Source organism: Macrotis lagotis, chromosome 2 (genome assembly GCF_037893015.1).
Source record: "Macrotis lagotis isolate mMagLag1 chromosome 2, bilby.v1.9.chrom.fasta, whole genome shotgun sequence".
In the NCBI taxonomy this organism is placed as follows: Eukaryota; Metazoa; Chordata; class Mammalia; order Peramelemorphia; family Peramelidae; genus Macrotis; species Macrotis lagotis.
Genome location: NC_133659.1, coordinates 185,402,633 through 185,424,736, shown reverse-complemented (window position 1 = coordinate 185,424,736; position 22,104 = coordinate 185,402,633). Strand labels below are relative to the sequence as shown.

The 22,104-nt window shown below is 37.6% G+C and overlaps 1 protein-coding gene across 4 annotated transcripts in view; it reads right to left on the bottom strand.

The window, feature by feature from the left end:
- Positions 1–22,104, bottom strand: part of BRCA1 (BRCA1 DNA repair associated) — a 76,854-nt gene that overhangs the window by 6,757 nt on the left and 47,993 nt on the right. For 2 of the 4 annotated variants that reach the window (XM_074223796.1, XM_074223799.1), the window contains 8 exons: positions 20,437–20,608; positions 15,439–15,547; positions 12,427–12,650; positions 10,993–11,291; positions 8,585–8,672; positions 6,839–6,916; positions 5,896–5,936; positions 4,129–4,212 (listed from right to left, as the gene is read on the bottom strand). In XM_074223796.1, coding sequence (XP_074079897.1) covers positions 4,129–4,212; positions 5,896–5,936; positions 6,839–6,916; positions 8,585–8,672; positions 10,993–11,291; positions 12,427–12,650; positions 15,439–15,547; positions 20,437–20,608 — 1,095 coding nt within the window. Of the gene's footprint in view, positions 3,969–4,128; positions 4,213–5,895; positions 5,937–6,838; positions 6,917–8,584; positions 8,673–10,992; positions 11,292–12,426; positions 12,651–15,438; positions 15,548–20,436; positions 20,609–22,104 lie in introns of all 4 variants that reach the window. The other 2 variants (XM_074223798.1, XM_074223797.1) reach the window with 2 other exon arrangements.

Below are 22,104 nucleotides of genomic sequence, written 5' to 3'. Positions count from 1 at the left end.
GATAAATGAAAATAATCAAGGAGTAAAGAATTCTTTAGTCACTAAATGAAGCTCTTGGGAAACACTTCTCTCTTCCTTTAACTTTGATGGTTTTCATTGTTATTTCTTAGAAACAATAAACATCAATTCAAAGTTCAGAATTCTGTCACAGGTCAGAAAGTCTTTTTGCTGTTTTTTTTCCTGTCTATAGGGCAATTTTGTAGAGTTGAAAGGCTTGACTTGTAGTCAGAAGACCTTAGTTCCTGACCTAGCTCTGCCATTTATCAGCCTTGTGACTATGGACAAGTCATTCGTTTTGCTGTTTCCTCAGCTGTAAAATGGAGACCATTAATTGTGCCTTTCTAACTGAGGGTTGTTTCATAGATCAAAGATGAGGTGTGTTAGAATGCTTTGTCACTTTTATATCACTCCATGCCAAATGGCAGGCTCCCTGTAGTTGGGGACTGTTATATATTCCAAGCATATTTACCAAGGTACATGTGTAGCCTTCTCCGATAGAATGAAAAGCGCCTTTTGAGTGGGGATTATTTAACTTTTGTCTTTGTATCTCCAGCACCTTGTATGAGTTTGTGCTGTTACAAAATAAAAATAACTGTAGGCACCTCGTTATTTTCTTGTTTGTCTTCCCTTTTAGATGTGAGCTCCTTGGCAGCAGGGGATGATTTTTGCCTATCACTACCACACAGGAATCTCTTGATCAGTGTTCTCTGTCTAGCTGACCATTTATCTATTGGGGAGTGGCATTTGACCTAATACATTTGGAGAGCAGTCCAACCATTAGTAGAGAAATTTGTTGTAATTTCCCTCAGAACTCTTTCCCTGCTAGGGTAGTGGGGTTAGGGTGGCTTGCATGTCACACAGCTGGGTGATTGTTGAGTGTATGGGGCTGGATATGGGCTCGGGTGCTCCTGGCTCCAGGGCTGGTGCTCTGTCCACTGCGCCACCTGGCCATACCTACATTTATTACTATTATTTTTTTAATTTTAATTTTTTTCTCTCCCCTTTACTTTATTGCTCAAGGAGTCTATATTTTTTGGGGGAGGGGGTATTTTGCTTACTCTTAAACAAGAATATTTTATTAATGTATAAAAAACATTATTTGTACAAAATGAGAATATTAAATTAAAAAACTTTCCCTGCTAATTCTAATATCAATATTGCTCCAGTACAATATTTTGGACTTTATGTAATCACCATTGTTCATTTTTATCTCCTGAGATGTTCTCTGTCTCTTTCCTGATCTATATCTGCAAAAGTCTTCTCTGCCTCTGAGATGACCTTTAATATCAAGGTCATTTATGCATTTGGAACTTAAGATGGCAGACAGTATAAGACACAGATCAGATTGCTTTACGTCTCTCCCAGAAGGTTCTGTTGCACAGTTCAGGTCCTTTGGTTTACTCAACCATGTTCATTTGCTTCTTAGTTCTGGTCTGGCAGTGCAAACTCCCTTCCTTTCCAATCTTTGTTCTTTATTTCCTTTGAGCTTCTTGACCTTTTGTTCTTCTAGATGAATTTTATTTTTCTGCTTCCCTAAAGTAACTTTTTGGGATTTTGATTGGTATGATACGGAATCTGTAAATTAATATAAGTATTATTATCATTTTTATTACATTAGAAAAGTTTAAATATGAGTAGGTAATAACTTGCCAATATTTAGGTCTCTTTTTGTAAAGAATGTGCTATGACTGTCTTTGTGGACCTTGGAAGTCAGACTTCCAAATATTTTTTACATTTTATAGTTATTTTGAATGGAATTTTTATTCCTACTAATATCAAATAAGAGTGGCATCAATGGACTTTTTTTTTTATACCTGATCTTACTAAAAAGGCCTCTAGTGTTTATTACAGATAATGCTAAGTCGTAAGTTCAAATAGGAGTCATTTTATTAAGGAATGGTCTATTTATTTCTATGATTTTTAATACAAAGATGTATATTAAAAGAAGCTTTTCATGTATCTACTGACTAATGTGATTTTTTTTGTTATTAAAACTGCATTATTTATTGTTTTCCAGATATTGAATCAATACAGAAATCCTGGTAAAAATCCAGCCTGCTGGGAGTTCATTTTCCTTTTAACATGTTATTGTGGTATCTTTCTTAATATTTTATATCACTATTCCTTACAAATATAGGACTATAGTTTTCTTTCTCTTGTATTTTATCTCCCCAGTAGAAACATATTATAGTAGGAGTTTGGTAGAATACTTCCCCTTTCTACTTTCAAAAGTAAAAAATTCCTTTGACTTTCTACTGGGCCTTCATAGATAGCTGCAGAAAACATCAATCTCCAAAGGGAAAAGACATCTTCTTGTACTGGTTTGATTGCTTGTTCTCCAAGGGAAGGAGCCCATATCACATTATACAGGTGATTTCCCTTTATAATTTGCCCTTATTCTTATTTTATTTTTAGGGGTTTTTTTTTGCACGGCAATGGGGCTAAGTGGCTTGGCCAAGGTCACACAGCTAGGTAATTACTAAGTGTGTGAGGTCAGATTTGAACTCAGGTACTCCTGGCTCCAGGGCTGGTACTTTATCCACTGTGCCACCTAGCCATCCGCCGTCCCTCCCCTAATCCTTATTACGAAGTAAAAGTCTCTTTTGAAAATATTCATTTTTTGAAAGCTGAGTATACTTTACATGACAGATGCTTAATAAATGCTTTTGAAAGTTTGAGGGTATTGAAAATTAACAACATGGGGTGGCTAGGTAGCGTAGTGGATAAAACACCAGCCCTGGAGTCAGGAGTACCTGGGTTCAAATCCGGTCTCAGACACTTAATAATTAATTACCTAGCTGTGTGGCCTTGGGCAAGCCACTTAACCCTATTTGCCTTGCAGAAACCTAAAAAAAAAAAATAAATAAATAATAAAAAAATTTCCAAGATGAAGAGGGTGTCATGTTACTTATATCTCATTCTGTAATGTGCCCTCCTCCTTTTCAGAAGAAACAATTATGAAAATAATCTAAATACTCCTTTTCCCTTAAAGTTGAGAGCTGAAAGAGCTGAAAACCCAAGAGAAAATAAAGATGAGATGCACTTCAGGCTATTACTTCAATGTTATTTTGTAGCTTTTTGAATGAAAAGGAACAACTTTGCTCTCATTATAAGTGATGGGTCCCATTTATATTGACTATGCCCCCTGTGAAAATGAAATACCTGCCCTAACATCACTGCCCCAATGTCACTGGTTGGTGATGTCAAAATGCTCAAGTTCTAGTGAGGTGTCTCCTCTGAGCCAAATATTACGTGAAAAATTTCATGATTGGAACTTTTCAAATCTAATGCTTGGTTGACACTTGCTGACAAAGGCCTCTAATGAGAAGATAAAAGATTTGCAGTTTGAGCTCCTCAACAAATACATTTCTTCCTGACAGGAAGAAGACATCATGACATTTAGCATCTTCACAGTTTCATCATTTTGACCAGACACTTTCCCTCAGTGCCATACAAAGGTCCCTGCACATGAAAAAAACCCCAACCAGGCAGAAGCATCAAGAAGAGTGTTTCTTTTCAAGTGGGGGAGGGATCTGGGCCAACTCAACCTTACACATACAATGTGGTAAAACAAAACAATTAACCATCTTATGCTGCAACTCTCTAGAGAGTGGAGGAAGCAAATGACATCAGCTTCTTTTCAGCGTTTGAAGATAAAAGTCTAAAGGAATATGCTGCCAGGGCTGAATAGGTAGAGTGGTTATGTCTGAGGCTAGACTGACCCTTGGATTCAATGTTTTAGGCCTGACAGGTGCTTATCTTCTAGATCTTTTCTCTGCACAGTGCTATTTCTGTCACTGCCACTGCCTGTGGCTAGAGAAGGCAAGGATGTTCTTCAGCAGGAGGGGTTCCATTCTCAAGTGTTGGGTGTACTCTCTCAAAAGAGAAGGAATTAAAACATTGTGGTTGAAAATCATAAGCCAGGAACATAAGCCTTTGGTCACTCCAGAAGAGCAGGTGTCTTAGGTCTGTAGCACAAGAGAAATACCAACAGGTAGTCATCATGAAAAAGAATCATCTTTTAGATAAGACATCCACAAAAGAGTCTTGGCAATGCCGGCTTTTTTCTGTGTAAATGAGGTGAAGTCATGGCACCTATGTGAGGAAGCTCTTATCCAGTGGCTTTACCTTCATCTCCTGAGATTCTCTTGCTCTCTCTGGGCCTCGGTGGTTTCTCCCATTGATGACATCTCCTCTGACTTCAAAGTCACACTGTAAGAAAGAAAAGGACAAAGAAAAAGATGGTTCTTTGGTTTTTAGATGGAAGTTATGTCCCTTTAAGGGAGCTAAACTTTCCTGGGCTGCTCTTTGTCCACGGTCACTAAATCTGGCAGGCTAGATGAAATGACTGGCATCTCAACTGCTGCAGTCCGTTCAGAGGCAAATCTGTTGGCAGAAACTAGAAACTGGCTTTTCTCCTTACTAGGACATAATGTATTTAAACTTACAATATCATCTCTTCTGGAAATATTGCTTAGCATTTAGATTAAACTGATAATACTTTGCTGTGTAATGATAACAGAAATATCCCTCCTCTTTTAAATCAAATTGTATATTGCTATTCTAAAGAGAAAAGGGTTTTTTGATATTCCAAATCCGAATGAGAAATTTCCATGGTTAATGTAATCTAGAAGATAAAATGGACTTCTTATAGTAAGGAAAATGGGAAGTTTGATTTGGATTGAAGGGAAAAAAAGATGGAAGTGGAAGAGGTCAAAGGTTAGATTAAAAAAGTACTAACTACTACTTGGAAACAGAAGGGAGGTCAGATATCCTTTGCATTTATTTTTCTGATAAAGGAGGCAGGTTGAGTAAAAGGGCACTTGCTCTGGAGTCAGAAGATCTGGGTTCAATCTTCCCTCTGATGCTTACTTACTACATGTGATCCTGGACAATGTGAATCTTGCCTAACTTTTCTCATCTGAAATATGAGGAGGCTGGACTAGAGGGTCTCTTAAGGTCATCTTCCAGGTCTAGGTGGATCATTCTTATAGTATTAGAACACCAACACGTGAAAATTCTTTTATCTTCGTGCTCAGTCATAGAGGAGTCACTTGGATGAACAGAGTATGGCTGTGCAAAGTTTTGAAAAGCCAAATGAAGCAATAAAATTAGACTAATGATAAACATGCCTACATGGTTGGTTCTGTTCTGAAATTATTCTCCCTCCTACTTGCTATGCTACTGACATCTCCAGTAACATAGCAAGTAGGAGGGAGAATAAATTTCATTTCTTATTAAAAAGGTCTTGTTTTAACCAGAGCAGTGAAGAGCTACAGCTACTATTACTACCACTACCACTACCACCACTACTGGACAGGAAAGTGTCTATATGGACAGTCATACTGAGTCTGTTTCTCTGGGACTGTCTCACTCCTTTTGTTTTGAAGTACCTTCCCCTTCCTCTTTCAATTAAATCTTTCTTTGGAAATTCTGGAGAATGAATGTTCAACCTTTTAGCTCTGCTGGGTCACAATGCCCAACAAAAACTTGTCAAGGGCCTCACACAGAATTTAATATTTATTTATGATTATAATGCAACCTATATTACCAATGAGCATAATAATAAAAAAGTAATAATTCTGCATCAATGGGCTTTGAGAACTGCATTAAAACCAGATTAAGTCTAGAGAATGATCACAGATTTTCTGCTGTTAAAACATAAGCTCCCTGAGGGTAGGGACTGTTATTTTCATCTTTGTATCCCCAATGCAAGGCACATTTAGAAGGTACTTAATAAATATTTGTGTGATTCTCCTGAATTTCCACTCCAGGTATTCTACTTGCCCATTATAGTCACCCCCATTATCACTACTCTTCACCAGGAAGTCATTCATACTTCCTGGCATAAGGCCTGTCTCTGGCTATTTTAGGACATCAAGGACATCAACTTACCTCAGGCAGCACCTTTCCTTCTTTAAAAGACTGTACCACCCCTGAAGAGAAGATCATAAAAAGAAAGGTCATATATAAGTGAAAAAACACTGTTTCTGACAATGATTTGGTCAAGAAACATGTGGGGAAAAGTGAAGTGAGCAGAAGCAGGAGAACAGTATGCAGTACAAGAATATAGAATGATGATCAATTGTGAAATGATTTAGCTTTTCTCAGTAATATAATGCCATCCACTTCCAAACAAAGACTTGAGTCTGAACGTAGATCAAAACATACTGTTTTTCACTTTCTGTATTAAAATCCCCCCCCTTTTGGATTTGTCTTCCCCCCACAACACGAATAATATGGTAATATGTTTTGCATGATTGAATATGTATAACCTATATCAAACTGCTTACTATCAGTGGGGGGGGGATGACCCTGAAGGAGGGTGAGAAAAAAATTTGGAAAACAAAAAAAATTTTTTTAAATATAAAAAAATTGAGTCTCTATGTAGCTGGGGAAAAAGGAATTTTCACAGAACACTAGCAGAAGAGATAACATATAACTGTTCTAAAAAGTCAAAGATTTATAAGATGTATAGCAAAGATTCTTTCCTGAGGCAGGGCTGCTGCTTAATTCAAATGTTAGAAATTGCCTGATGCACAGCGATTTTAGTCCAATATCTAAAGAAAGCCTCCTTCACAGACTGAAATTGCTCAGAACAGATTAGATCCTATTAGTTATGAAAAGAAACCCATTTCCCCAGCATTGCCTGCTTATCTGAACAAAGCAATATACATTAAAGATAAAACCAATTTAGTATAATCATTAAAGGCCTTTTGGGTATTCAGACTCAGAACTGTAGAAATCTCAGGTGTTAAGACATTATGTGTAAAAAATAAAATAAAGGCAGAAAAGAAAAGCATGAAGGGTAGAGGGGGTAGTGTTAAATTGTACTTACACAGAAAACTCACTACCCATTTCCCTCCTGCAATGCCCAAAAAGTACTTCAGAGTTCGTTCACACACAAACTCATCATCTACAAAGTAAAAACAATACAAGAAGTCAGTAGGAGTTGATAACTAAATCTGAAAGTCTTGCTATAGTGGGCTCAGGAGGTTCTAGCCCATGAGAGAAGAGCTGACAATTCCACCCATGTTGGGGAAGGGAAGTAGAAGCTAGAAGAGTTGGGACCATCACAGGAGTAAAAGGATCTCTCTCTACAAGTTGCATGGCCTAGGCTAATAATGTTGCTAGACCCAAAGAGAAAAAATTTGTTTTAGTGCATGGTTATATCTAGAAGGAAGAAATACCAAGTATGAAACTATGATGCTGAAATGATAATCCTACCCTTATAACTTTGACCTGGAGACCCCTAACCTTTAAGCATTTCTGCAAGGCGGTAATTGGAAAATATGTCAGTTGGTGGCCAAGGATCTCATGGTTTTTTCTTTTTCTTATATCAACACTTCAGAAAACAACAGATAAAGAATAATTTCTGTTTATTTACCAGTACTTCAAAGTTCTCTTTGGAGAATTAAAAAAGCTGTGCAAAAACACTTACAAGAAATGCATTTAATTAAACCTTAAAACACCCAACAGACAAATCATCATCAGCAATAGCTCTTCTTCAAAAAATTCCCCATATTTCTATACTGCAAAGTTTCTTGTTTAACTGATGACAAAGTTGATGGAATAATGAACTTCAAACACAAGCCATCTTGGTAATAAATTAGCTACTTGAAAACTGGACAGTGCTGCATGACCTTCTTAATATATGGTTTTTTTAATCAAGTGCACAGGATCAGAGATTCATACACTTTAAAGGCCAGCCAGTTCAGAGGTCAAATGACAGGTCCAACAAAGGAATGAAGCAACAGAACTGAGATTTGATCATTTTCAAGATATCACAAATCAACATTTAAACTTCAGTTCTGTGATTGGTTTATCTCCCCAGTCTCTGGGGGGCAGAAAGAAAAAATTAGATTTAATTTCTCTTCTCTAGAGAGAGAGATAAAATTCCACCTTAATTTTTGCAATGAGCAAATTGTTCTATGATTTAGTAGTAGTAGTAGTATATATTTTTTCTTTTAGGTTTTTCCAAGGCAAATGGGGTTAAGTGGAATGCCCAAGGCCACACAACTAGGTAATTATTAAGTGTCTGAGGCTGGATTTGAACTCAGTTACTCCTGACTCCAGGACCAGCACTCTATCCACTGCGCCACCTAAGCCGCCCCTTGTTCTATGATTTAGTAGGATTTTTTGTTTTATTTCATGCAGAATTATATGAAATTATTGTGAATATGCCATATAATTATGTCTAGAACTACTTTTAAAATAAAATTATAATTGTTAGATAAATTAGTAGAGTTTATCAAAATTTACAAAGTATTCAAGAGAATAGCTTAAATCTAGGATCTCTAGAGTAAAATATCTGAGAAAAGAAATATTTAGAATCCACACTTAATGTCAGTCATCATGATAACAAATCTGTTTGGATTCAATGCAACTGAATAAGTAGCCAATGAAAATGAATTTCAAGTAAATCTTAAGGAACTGCTTCCTAGAGTACAGAAAATGAATTTTGACGTTTTAAAACTTCATTAACTGTCTATTTTTGTTCTTTTCCCTTGAATTCTAAGGACAGGTATTTCTTACCTGGAAGAGAGTTAACATGTTTTGTCAGTTAACAATGTTCTTGGTATACCTGTTTTCATTATGACATGAGTGGTCCCTTCAGTAATTTGATTAGATAGAGTGCTTTGGGTTTTCCTGGCAAACTTCTGCACTAGCATCTGAAAGCAAGCAAAACATTGAATTACATCAAATTGCTTCCAATGTGGTATTAGACAGCTTTGAGTATTAGAAATCCTGGCTTTGAATTCATATCAGTTAAGGGATAAAAAGATTTGCTTTCTAGCATAGCTGAAGTACTAAAATAAACCTCATTTTAATAAAAAAATACAATTCAGAGGAAGAAATTCTGAACCATTCCATGTCAGGAGACATGTAAAACACAACCAAGATTTCAAAATGGTATTGATTTTTGTCTGTAAATAGCAGAAACCGCTTGATTGCCTGAGACAGTTTCTTTGTATGGTGACACTCCACTATACTATAATTCAAATTCCTCAGCCAGTAATTTATGAGTTGCTAGAAATCCGATCTTCACAGAAAGACATGCAGTAGTTCTATCTGACATGAAATCAAGATTCGAGTCTCTGATGGCTACCAAATATTAGTCACAATGATGCTAAAGGTCAATGTCACAACCATCAATTCTAATACATGTAAAGTTAAAAACTAAACGAAGAATCACACATCCTTTTCCCAAAAGAAAACAGCACCTTCCAGCTGTTCTCCATATAAAAGACAATAAATTTAAGAAATTAACCAGATCCATTTTAATCACAGTTGACATAACTGGTAACTCCTGTTTGGTAAATAACTTTGTTCATCAAGTGCCATCATTAACTAGCCAAGGCCACAAAACACTACCATTTATGTACTAAATGATATTAAGGCTGAGATCAGGTCATCTTCTTCCATACCATCAGACCATCCACCACTGCCTCAGAGCTCAGAGAAAGGCTGGCTTATAGAAGCTAATGATAACCTCCCTCCCTTTACCACTGCCCTCTGCCAGAATCATAAGTAATTCTGAACTGATTATTTGCTGAAATCCCCACCATGAAAGTATTCAGTTAGAGCGGTAACTGCAGAAAAGATTATTTTAATATGAGCTTTGGAATTAATCATGTGTAATACAGTCAGCTGCTTCATCATAAATTTGCCACACTTCAACAAGTACAAATAGTGCTTAAAAGTTTTCTTTTCTTTTTTAAAGATAACATGTACCCAAGTCAGTTGTGCACTGATCTGCAGCTCAGAGTTGCCTGTGTCAAGAAAAAAGACAGTTAAATGTCTGAAATGTTGGGCCCTTAAAGCAAAGGGAGCTCTAATATTTATCCAATGATATCTGGACTGTGTGGGAAAGTGATTGAGACCTAAACAAACACAAATGAACTGGTATGAGTTTTTAAAACAAAGTGTGTTGCCTATGCTTAAAGACAGAAGATGGTAAGAAAGTCATCAAAGACATCAGCCTGCTGTTTAATTTATTAGCTCCTGGGTTTGAAGCCAGTTCTGAAGTAGGGCTTTCTAGCCACATATAAAACTGTATGCTGAGTCACTGGCTACCTCTAAAAAAGTTAGAATTAGAGATGGATCTTACCCTAGGGAAGGATGCTATTAAGAAAGACAGGAAAGAATTACTGTGTATCTTCATTCAGTTTGCAATAAATATCGCTTACCCCTAAAGCTCATTTGACATTCTATAGCTGTCAAGAGCTTAAAGAAATATTCACTAAGTTCTTTTAATTATATGAAAAGATACCAATTATGCTAAATTATGGGGAAGGTGAATGCCCTGCATATGTCTGAATTACATCTCCAGGCCAAGCAGAAACAGGTTAACTGCATCCTTAATATTTCAGTTGGTATTTTTCCACAATAGGAAACCATTCTTGCCTTTGGCAAGATAGGCCAGAGAAGAGGCCAAATTCCTAATAGCAGGGGGTGTTGCAGGGCAGAAATGACAGGGCAGACTGCTGAATGACTGTGTTGCAAGGCAGAGGAAAGACAAATAAACATTGGACAAATGCCATTGTCTGGCACTAGGTTTAGAATTGGGTTAGATTCAGTCAATTTATGCTGAGAAACACCAAGTGCACTGAGATGTGGAGAAAAAAGGGACTACTGCCTAGGACAGGCACCTACTTTCTGTTTAAGATGAAAAGAAAAAAAACTCAACCAAATAACTTTTAAAAGCTCCATAAAGTTCCATAATTGCTTTCTGCTATCATCTGAAAAAGTGACTTGTCAAATAATGAACAAGGAAGCAAAAATCAGGAAAACAAAGCTGCCTAGAAGCAATTTTTCAGAAATCAACAACAGAAATGACATTGCATGGACTTGTGGGTGGCATCCCAGGGCCACTCTGACAAAGGCTACCCTTTATTCAGTGCTCCACGATAATGTACCATGAGAAGAAAATAATGGCAGTTACCAGGGAAGCAACAATGCACCTGGTCAGTTATACATGGACACACTCACATGTTCTTTGGGAGTCAAACCCGATGCCACAAAGGACATTTGGGAGCTGCCTGTCCCTCTTTTTTTGACCCTCTCTGAGGCAGAGGCTTCCTCCAGCTGCCCCCTCACATTGCCATCAGGAGCATTAGTAGCAGAAGTGCTGATACTTTCTAGAGTCTGAAGCTGGAATGAGCTCAGTGCAGAAGTTGAAGAGGGCAGGTTGAGAATATCTCTCAGGGTAGTGCCTGCATTTTCCTTAGGGCTGGATTCAGTGTTTCCAGGGTATACCTTGATTCCAGGTTCTGACTCAGGAGTTGTTTCTAAAGAAGAGAGGAAAAAAAGTCGTATTCAGGGGATCACTATAATCTAATTTTTGTGTCCTTGTTTGTTTTTTAAATATCTTGAAAATTACATTAAAACATAATTGGTTTCCTTTTGGAATTCTATGTATTTTATTTAATGCATCTGAAAACCTTATTTTGGGGCAGCTAGGTGGAGCAGTCCCTGGAGTCAGGAAGACCTGAGTTCAAATCCAACCTCAGACACTCAAAAATTACCTAGCTGTGTGACCTTGGCAAGTCACTTAACCCCACTGCCTTGCAAAAACCTAAAGAAAACATTATTCTGAGAAGGGGTTCATTGGCTTCACATGACTGTTTGAGAGGTACATCACACTAAAAAAAAAAAAAGGGAAGAACTTTTAGTCTAATATATTTAACAGTAAATTGTTAATTGTGCAAAGTAAGACCAAAAAAGGCCTATGAAGATAGGTTATGGCCATTTTTTTTTGTCTTTTATTCACCCAAGTACAATTAGCTTATGCATTAAGAGTCATCATGCCTTAAAACCAAATTAAAAACAAAATACATCTCTAAAACTGTTTAAGAAAATGTTACTCCATCAGAAATTGAGCATAGAAACAGGAAATTTATGATAGCCCTAAAAAGATACTAATGAACATGGCCAAATGTGGCATTTTTATGCCAAATTGCACCTTTTGTGCTAATGTGCTTTTTAGAATTAATTTAAAACTTTTTTTTGATTAATTAAAAACTCTGATTTACAAGTCATAAAACTTGCACTCCATTAAAATGATTTAGTAGATATAAATGTGTAGTTTATTTAGTCCCTTCATCCATCCACGGAAAATAAGTAACTTTGGTTTTTTTTGGCTGGTTTTTCCTAGGAGGATAGGGTTCTGCCTATCAGTTCAGCTCTCAGCAGTTTTTCTGACTAACTGTCAAAGTTGTACTTTTGAGAAGCTGACCCACCTGGGACTGAACCCACTCAGGGGAGGATACTGCTAGACTTAAGACAAATTCATGTTACTTTCCTCTCATGGGCCTTAAACAGTAGGACACATAACAGACAGGTCCAGCATGTGAATGCTAATGAATAGTACTGACAGAAAAAACAAATAGAGAATCTTGGTGTGGATTAAATGAGAGCACCAACCCTTACTGAGAGGCCCAGTTTGAACATTTCCAAAACTTGGTTTCAGCACACAAGATTGCTCCATCATCACACTTTGTTCCCCAGGTGGCCACAGCTGTTTTTTCTTCAGGTCAGCAATCCTCCTGATCCTTTCTTCAGAAGAGGAATTTTCTTTCTGAAGAGTCCTAGAATGGTCAAGCGGGCTCCAGATCTCACTCAGCATTTGGGACTCCAAAAGGGAAGACCTGGAAATGAGAATGGAAGGGAAAGCATTCAGAACAGCTCCTGAAAGGGCTGATAATAGCTCCCTCTGGTCTCTCCAGCAGCTGTGGCAGAATCAAACAAGAGCCAATGATGTCAGAGTATTTGGGAACGATTGGCAACAAGAGGGCTGGTGTGTCGGCATGGAAGCAACATGCCAGATTCATGTTGCACACTGACATGTCAAGGATGACACATGACATCTCCCTTTAGGGGGTTGGTTTGAGGCTCACTGCCTAACAATATGTCAGCAAGTTTCACCAAATTAACTACTACTGTCAGTCAAATCTCATAGACTCAGCTCAAGTCCAAATGGCTTTGATGGAATCATTTCCTCACAGGAGCACAAAAAGCAGCTGATCAGTCTTCCCAAATACTCTCCACAACTATATTTCACACTCAACAACCAAATTTACACCATCATTCCTGCTATGTGCCTCTTTTTATCTCTGGTCATTCCCTGAAGGGTAGCCAACTATAAAAGGGTGAGTTGGAAAAGCAGGGCCTACCAGCAGGTTTTTCTACTATTCCAAGCTTTTAAGGCCTGAATCAGGGCCGGATGGCAATCAAGATGGAAAAAATTAATGGAATTCTGAAAGTGCTTCACTATCTTGGGGAAGGTTTTGGCTAATAATTCCAATAGTAGATCATTTGGTCCCTGTGTATTAATTAATCTCTAGCTAGATAGTCTAGCTAAGTCTTGATCCCCTAATAGGCCAGACAGCATTACTCTTTGTATGGCTAGAAAAATCCCTATTCCTAGCTTTAAAAAATGTAAGCTATCGGGGTGGCTAGGTGGCACAGTGGATAGAGCACTGGCCCTGGAGTCAGGAGTACCTGAGTTCAAATCAGGCCTCAGACACTTAATAATTAGCTAGCTGTGTGGCCTTGGGCAAGCCACTTAACCCCATTTGCCTTGCAAAATCTTAATAAAAAAATGTAAGCTATCACTCAGAGGGAGGAGAAGGTGTAGCTGGATCAAAGTTAACCTATCATTACTCTAAAATCCATAATCAGGAGCATTGACTTTGTATGCATGGGACAATACCTTATTACAGGTGCAAATGGCAAGAGACTAGGAGTCAAAATCACTGGCTCTGCCTTTAAATAGGTGTAATCCTGAGAAAGTTGTGGGCCTCTTATTTCTTCTACTCAATGGGAATATTGTCATTATTCATTATAACATAGAACTATTATTACCACCAAGTGGAAGGAACAGTATCTGTCCTCTCTCATAATGATTTAGAGGATAAGTGTATGGGCTTTATACAGTATGTTTTCAATGTTCCTCCCCAAGTTTTGTTCCTAGGGATTGACTCTATTTCCTCCCTCAGCTGAAATGATCATCCCTGTGCAAAGGACAATCTTATTTCTATATCCAGCTTCAAGTTTGCTCCTCAAGTCTATTCTCTCACTACTTGCTGAATATCTCCACCTAACTGTCCCATTGGGATCTGAAACTCATCGGTAATCCACAACGGAGTTCCTCTTCTCTATAAAAGTGCAGTCTCTTAGCTTCCCCTATACTGTTGATGGTAACACTCCCTTCCCCAAGTTAAATTTCAGGGTCTGCTCTTCCCCATTTAATGAAGCACCAAATTCAGTGGAGGCCAGCTCTACCATGGCTCAGTCTACCTCCACAGGGATATGGTTCTCTTCTGTTGTCTGCCACTCCCAGGATAAACCACAAACCAGTTCCTGCAAGGGCTCCTGAGATCACCACAACCAGGCTCCAAGCTCTCTCTTCCTTGTAATTCTATTATATCCTCCATCATATGCTAAACTGGACTGCTAAAATGTGCCCTAATCTCATCTTCCTCTGTCCTGATTTGCCTTTCTTTCCTCAAGACCAAGGTCACAAGGGCAGGAAATGAAGTATTTTATAAATCTAGTTCTGTGATAAATGCTTTTTTTTATCAAAATTATCTCATTTGATCTTCAAACACCACTAGCAGGGAGGTGCTATTATTATTTCCATTACACAGTTGAAAACAACTGAGGCAAACAGGTTAAATGACTCTTCCAGTAACTATTTGAGGCTAGATTTGAACTCAGGTTTTCCTGATAACAGACCCAGGTTCCACATCTCTAGATGGACAAAAGGGGTTACTCCAAATTTTCTAGAATCTTTGGGATAAAATCTTCCTTTCACCTTAATCCCATTTTCTCTCATATAGCCCTTATTTGTATACAGTCACATTGGACCATTAGCCACAGTTCAGCCCTCTTCCCTTAGGATTCTAAGTTCCTCAAGGGCAATGAAGGTTTCCATTTTTATATCCCTGGGACCTAGCACATAGAAGGTACTTGGAGAATATTTGCTGACTTTAAATCAAGGGAAGTCAGCTTCTAAACTTATTTCTAGAAAACAGGAACTACAAGTAGGGTGTGGGCTGATCTATGAGTAGCATTGTCACATCCTGCTACTATCCTTTAGCATCAGCACTGTTCAAAAGTTTAATTGTTATATTTTATTCTAATTTGGAAAAGGGACAGGATATCCACCTACATCTGGCCAATGTTCTCAGATACAGTTTAACATTCTTTCCTGCACAGTGCTTTATATTGCTTAAGATTAAAACAAAAACAAGACTAAAAGCCTATAGTTGATTAAATAAAGTGGGCATCATACAGTAAAAGTAGCTACATAAGGCCACACACAAAAAATCAGAAAGTATATGGAAAAAACCAACATGTTCACTTTAAGACAAGGAATTAAGAAATCACAGCTTTCTACTCACAGCATCTCTCTCAAACAAAATGCTTTTTTACCCTGGTTCTTGATTGTCATTGCTGGAATCTCCTGGAAATGCTTGGGACTTGTCTGCTGAAAGGTTTTGTGCATTTTGGCTTTTGTGATGTTCAACAGTTTTCTCTACTCCTTCAAAAGAAGATGAAAAGAAAACACAACAATACAATTTGCTTAGTAGCCTTGCTCTTGCTGGTGATGATTCAGGTGAAGACTTTTTTTTTTAAAAAAAGCAACAGCCTGTGGCAATGAAATCGGTTTCTAAACAAGTATATCTGAGAGAGAAAATTAAAGTTGATAAATATTAACAAGTGATTTAACAAACAGATGCTAACACCAAATGGAGGAGAGTGATTAAAAAAAAATAAGGATAATGGGCTTAGGCTGAAGCTGCTAAGTGAAGACATCCAGCTGAGCCATAGCTACTTAACCTATCTGTTTCTTTCCCCAGTGCTGAAGATATGAAATTAAGGAAATATTTTTGATCAATGACTTGACCAAAGAAATTGAAATCATACCACAGCTAAAGGAAGAGAAATAGTTACTTTGATAAAAGCATAACAGCATTACTCTTTCCATTCTTACTCCTCTTCCTTCAAAACTAGAAAGAATCTAAGTTTGGGAAGAATTACAGTTGGATTTGGATGGAGGACTGGAGGAAAGAAATAGTGACATTTCACTTTGTTGTTCAATTATTTTAAAATGCAGGGAAACTTAAAGCAATGAAATTAAGGATGAAGTAGTCAAAGAAAAAAAAAGACAAATATAAAACAGACCTAAGTTCTGGTATGCTATAATGTCCCTTTTATTTACGAGTTTTCAAAAGAAAGAACATACTACTGCCTTCTAAGAAGTGACTTAAAGGCAGAATACCTAGAAAACAAAAATGAAAAATATAAATAACAAACATTTCCTCTATGTCTATTAAAAAATCATTAATAATAAAAGTAAAGTTTTAGCTTATAATGGAAGGCAGAAGTCCAAATATATTGTAACAGGAAAAGACAAACATAGATTTTATTAATTAAACTGTTTTAAAGTTGCTGTATAGCCTGGAGGAAAATAGTCATTGATATCTTGAGTTCATCCTCCAATATATTACTTATGGTTCCCCTTGCAGCTTGATTTCTCTGAGTGTATGTGTCTCAGAAACACAAGAAGAGTCCTGACTAGAGTCAGCAGCTGTTAACAACAGGCTGGATCCAAGAATGAACCAGCACATTTTCCCCCTTTCAGTTGAGTATAGAAAGCCTTTCAACACAGTTGTCATTTTCCTAAAAATACAGGATGGCAATTGATAGAATAATGTGTAGCCTCCCAAAGATCTATAAGAAGTTGAATTCACTCACTGGAAAGGAAAAAAAGTAAAGCCTCATGAAAACCAGAAGCCCAGCTATTAACAAGTCATTACATAACTGGGAACATTTAGTTTATGAATTACTCTTTTCATTTCAATAGGCCCCAAGTTACAGAAAAGAAACAAAAGCTAATCTAAAGTTATGAGGCCATCACACAGTGGTAGCTCAAGGTTACACCATCAGGTTTTTTGGATATTTTATTTCTTCAATTCCCCATCTCCTTCTAGAGGGAGAGCTCAACTTATGCCAGTCTCAGATCCTGAGTATCATTCTGGTAATCTAGAGCCCAGAGGTCCTCCAGTCATGGTTCTCCTTAGATCCTGGAGACTTCTAATGTAGGAGACTGGGTTTCTAAAGATAAGGAGAATGATTAAGACTGATATGCAAGCTCCATATAATTACTGCTTCATCTCCCTCTCACAATAATTCTTTAAGATGGGCTGTGCAAGGACTATTACCTCCATTTTACAGATGAGGAAAATGAGGCCCAGAGAAATTCAATGACTTGAGAAATTTATTTGGCTAGTTAAAAACAGAACTGAGACAAAACTCTTAACTCTTTCCATTATTTAAGATTATAGATTTAGTACTGGAAGGGATCTTAAAGGTCCTCTAGGTTCAACTTCCCTCATTGTATATAAGTAAATATGACAAAATGAAATAGTATGTATATATATATATATATACATATACATATATATATATGTAGTTTCAATTCTGACTTTGTCATATGTATGTATGTGTTTGTATACACATACATGTACATATACCAGTATATGTCTCACACCTGGGAATGGCCCCTAGGTAAAAGCTAGGAAATACTTTTGTGTTAAAGAACATTTGCTTTCAAGAGCAAGGGAAAAAAGTGCTCCAGGACTCCTTAGGAACACCCCTAAAAGAGAATTGAGGGTGTAGCTTTAGAGAACTTACACTGGATAAAGCAAGTCCATCTTCCCTCCTCAGGACATGATGGCTGAGCATCAGTTAGGCTCACATGAACTTAAAGGAGAAAAACAGCTCCTAACTGGGTCTGGCATTCAGTTGAAACCACAAACATTTAAGAAATAAAGGCATAAAGGAAACTTTTTCTGCAGACCTTAAGGAACACACAAAACCCAAGATGAGGCAGTCTATTATGCAGATATTCAGAGTCAGACAATAACATTTTATTTCTTGCACACTTGGATTTTAAAAGTCTAGTCAGTATTTAGACTTAGAGACAGTGAAAGCACCCCAAAGAGAAGCATTGTGCCAGAGATCGTGACAGGACTTTGGGCTTCATTATTTGGGAGATGAACTAAATGGAGATACAGTTACAAAGAATGCATTTAAGGAAATACATTTTGAACCACTGCCATAGCAACAGAGTTCCCAGCTTCTCATGCAAGAGCTACTGTTCCCTACGAACATAAAAATTCATGGAGGGGGAACCAAGACCTTGGGTTTGAATTGCTAATGGACTTGGGTTCCTAGAAAGACCCGAAGGGAGAAAATAAAATCCCACACTTCTAAAACAAAGAGTATATTAGAAAAAAAATGACTTTGGGAAAAGGAACAAAGGAAAAGGCACTCTGGATACTGTTACTTTGTTGATCTACATGAGAGGACAGAAAAAAGAACTTTTGGAGATCTTAGGGGGATTGGGGTCATAGAAGTACAGAGGTCACAAGTAGAAGCTGGCTCAATAATCTAGTATTCCTCCATCCCTATAAGGAAAAAAAATTTCTCTGGCCATGCTTTTGTTCCTTGAACTTGTCCTATACCTTTTGTTGGACTTTCTTCAATTTTCCCCCCAGTTAAAATCTAAAATCTTTACCTCACCTTCTCCTATCCACTCATTCACATCAGTATTCAGGTACAAATTATTCCCAGGATCATTTTATAAAACTTAGCTCAAGCCTTATCCTTGAATATTTTGGCTCTGACCCATCTTTCAGATTGTATTCCTTTAGTATTCATGTACCTGAGTTAAATTTTTTGGTTTTTGATTTTTCTGAGGCAGTGGGGGTTAAGCCCAAGGTCATACAGCTAGTGAGTATCAAGGACATGAGTCAAATTTGAACTCAGATCTTCTTGACTCCAGGGCTGATGCTCTATTCACTGTGCTATCTAGATGACCCAGATTAGGCTTTAATTAATTTGGCTCAATACAAAAACACTTGTGCAGGGCAGCTAGGTGGCACAGTGGATAAAGCACTGGCCTTGGAGTCAGGAGTACCTGGGTTCAAATCCGGTCTCAGACACTTAATAATTACCTAGCTGTGTGGCCTTGGCCAAGCCACTTAACTCTGTTTGCCTTGCAAAAACCTAAAAACAAACAAACAAACAAACAAACACTTGTGCACTATAGATTTTGATATACTAAGGATCAGGCCATGCCTTGTAAACACAGTGTATCTTTCAGTCTCATACCTAAAGCCTGTTACTTTAGATAATTTCTCCTCTCTTACCAATGTTAAAGGAACAAAATTATGGAATCTCAGAGCTCGAAGGGATTTGAGAGGCTTTGGCTGATTTTACACATTGCAGGAAACCATCTAATCAATGAAGTGTTAAATCATAGGCTGCCTAAACTTCAGAGTGAGGCACAAACCAGATTAAAATGTAATTGGGAAAAGTTAGAAAATACAGATAATGTTAGTTTGCAGTTTTCTAAGTCAATAATCAACATGTCACTAAAGGGATCTGTTTCCATTTGAGTTTGATACCGCTATTCTAAACAACCTTCAATAAGCATCATGTAGGCTTTACTCCTTCAGTAATGGAGAGCTTACTAACTTACAAGGTAACCAATTTTGTAGTTGGCTATCTTTGATAATTAAAAATTACAGCAAGGGACAGCTAGGTGGCACAGTGGTTAAAGCATTGTCCCTAGAGTCAGGAGAATCAGAATTCAAATTCAGTCTCAGACACTTGACACTTACTAGGCCCCCCCATTACACACACACACACACACACACACACACACACACACAAAGTGAAAATCTGTTTCCTTGAATGTAACTTCTTACTATCCCCAGTAATAATAACTTTAATAATGAAGATGATAAAAAATAACTTAATATATATATGCCATATTCATGTGAGTGGTTCCAGGTCTCCTTGTCTTTCCTAGCATCTCTCAGCCAGGGTTTCAGCTCCCCAGATTCACTCTGTAGTGTTGGATACTCAGAACAGATTATGCCAATACAGAATAACGCTGCAGACTATTTCACAAGTGTTTAGTCATTTATTTGTGGGTACTTATCTCCTTCCTCAGATTCCTAGCCATATAAAGACAAGAGGATTTTTTCATCTCCCTTTTAGATCTTAGCATATTGTTCAATATATGGGTGACAATCCCAGAGTGATCCTGGATAACCTTTTTTTTTTTTAGGTTTTTTTGCAAGGCAAATGGGTTTAAGTGGCTTGCCCAAGGTCACACAGCTACGTAATTATTAAGTGTCTGAGGCCACATTTGAACTCAGGTACTCCTGACTCCAGGGCCGGTGCTCTACCCACTGCACCACCTAGCTGCCCCTGGATAACCTTTTCTCTTGGCTACTCTGGTCTTTTGAAGGCAAATAAACGTATTTCATTTATGCTCTAAATTTCTTATCTCATCTTACAAAGGACCATTGACCAAATGGTTCAGAAAATATCTGAAAACAAAAATGAATTTACCATTTTCTGATCTGATATGTTTCAAGTCTGGCTGGTCCAAAGAAGGGTAGAACCCAGATTCCTGAAAAGCAGGATTGTCAGGGGTCTGACCGCCATGTTGCTCCAAGACAGCCTCCAAGACAGCCATTTCCTGTTGGAGTTTTTTCAGGTTGTCTTGCATGGTGTCCCTTTGCTACAACAAAGAAATGATCCTGTGTCAGATTATATTTCTCTCAAAGGGGAAAAAAGCCAGCATTAAAGTTAATTACAAAGACATATTTCATGAAGAAAACACAAATTTCTCAGTGTTGAAAGACTAAATCTGGTCAAACACATAATCTAACCAGGTTCACATAAAGCATTCTTATGAAATTATTCTGGTCAGAAACAAGGAGGGAAGGAAAATTACAAAATCAATGACCTGTTCTAAGGTGGTTATTTTGGTTTAAAGATCATAGAAAAAGAAAAAAAACTTAAGAAATTTTAATACTTCAATAATTCAATTTACTTGGTTTAAATTTTTTTCACATTACAATAACCATGTAAAAATAAACATTACCCCCCAAACACACACACACACACACACACACACAGAAAAACCTCAAGAAAGATAAAAATGAGGAAAAAAAGTTTCAGACTGTGTTCAGATACTATCAGCTGTCTTGAGATGGATAGCATTCTTTAACATAAGTCCATCAGAGAAATTGTTTCAATATTCCCCCCCCCAGATGCTAGTGCTAGTTGTATCTCCCTCCATCCTATTCCTCCCCATTCCCATTTATTCTATTCTCTTTCTCCCTGTCCCTCCTTAAAAATGTGTTGTATCTAACTACCCTCACCCACAATCTTCCCTCTTCTATCTCCAACCCTCCTCCCCCATCCGTTTCTTCTCTATTTTCCTCTAGAGAAGAGATTTCTATACCCAATTGAGTGTATGTTATTTCCTCTGAGCCACTTCTGATGAGAGTGAAGGCTCACTCATTGCCCCCTCACCTTCCCCCATTCTACTACATTGCAAAAGATTTCTTACCTCTTTTATGTGAAATAACTTAATCCATTCCACCTCTCCTCTTTTTTCCCAGTACATTCCTTTCTTGCCCATTAACTCCAACTTTATAACATATTATACCTTCATATCCAGCTCCCTCCTGTGCCTTGTCCATATATGCTCCTTCTAAATGCTCTAATAAGTGAGGTGGTTCATATGAGTTATTAGTAGCTTCTTCCCTTGGAGGTATACTCGAAGTTCAACATCATTAAATCCCTCATAATCAGTCCTTCCCGTCCACCCTCTCTATGCTTCACCTGAGTACTGTACATGAACATCAAACTTTCTGTTCAGCTCTGGTCATTTGACAGTTTGAAAGTCCCCTATTTCACTGAATGTCCATCTTTTCCCCTGAAAAAGATTATGTTCAGTTTTGCTGGGTGGTTAATTCTCAACTGTAATGCAAGTTCTTTTGCCTTCCAGAATATCATATCCCAAGCCTTAGAAGCCCTTAACATGGAAGCTTCTAAATTATGTATTATCCTGAATGTAGCTCCATGATATTTGAATTGTTTCTTTCTGGCTGCTTGCACTATTTTCTCCTTGACTTGGGAGCTCTTGAATTTGGCTATAATATTACTGGGTATTTTCATTTTGGGATCTCTTTCAAGAGGTGATTGGTAGTTTCCCTCAGTTTCTAT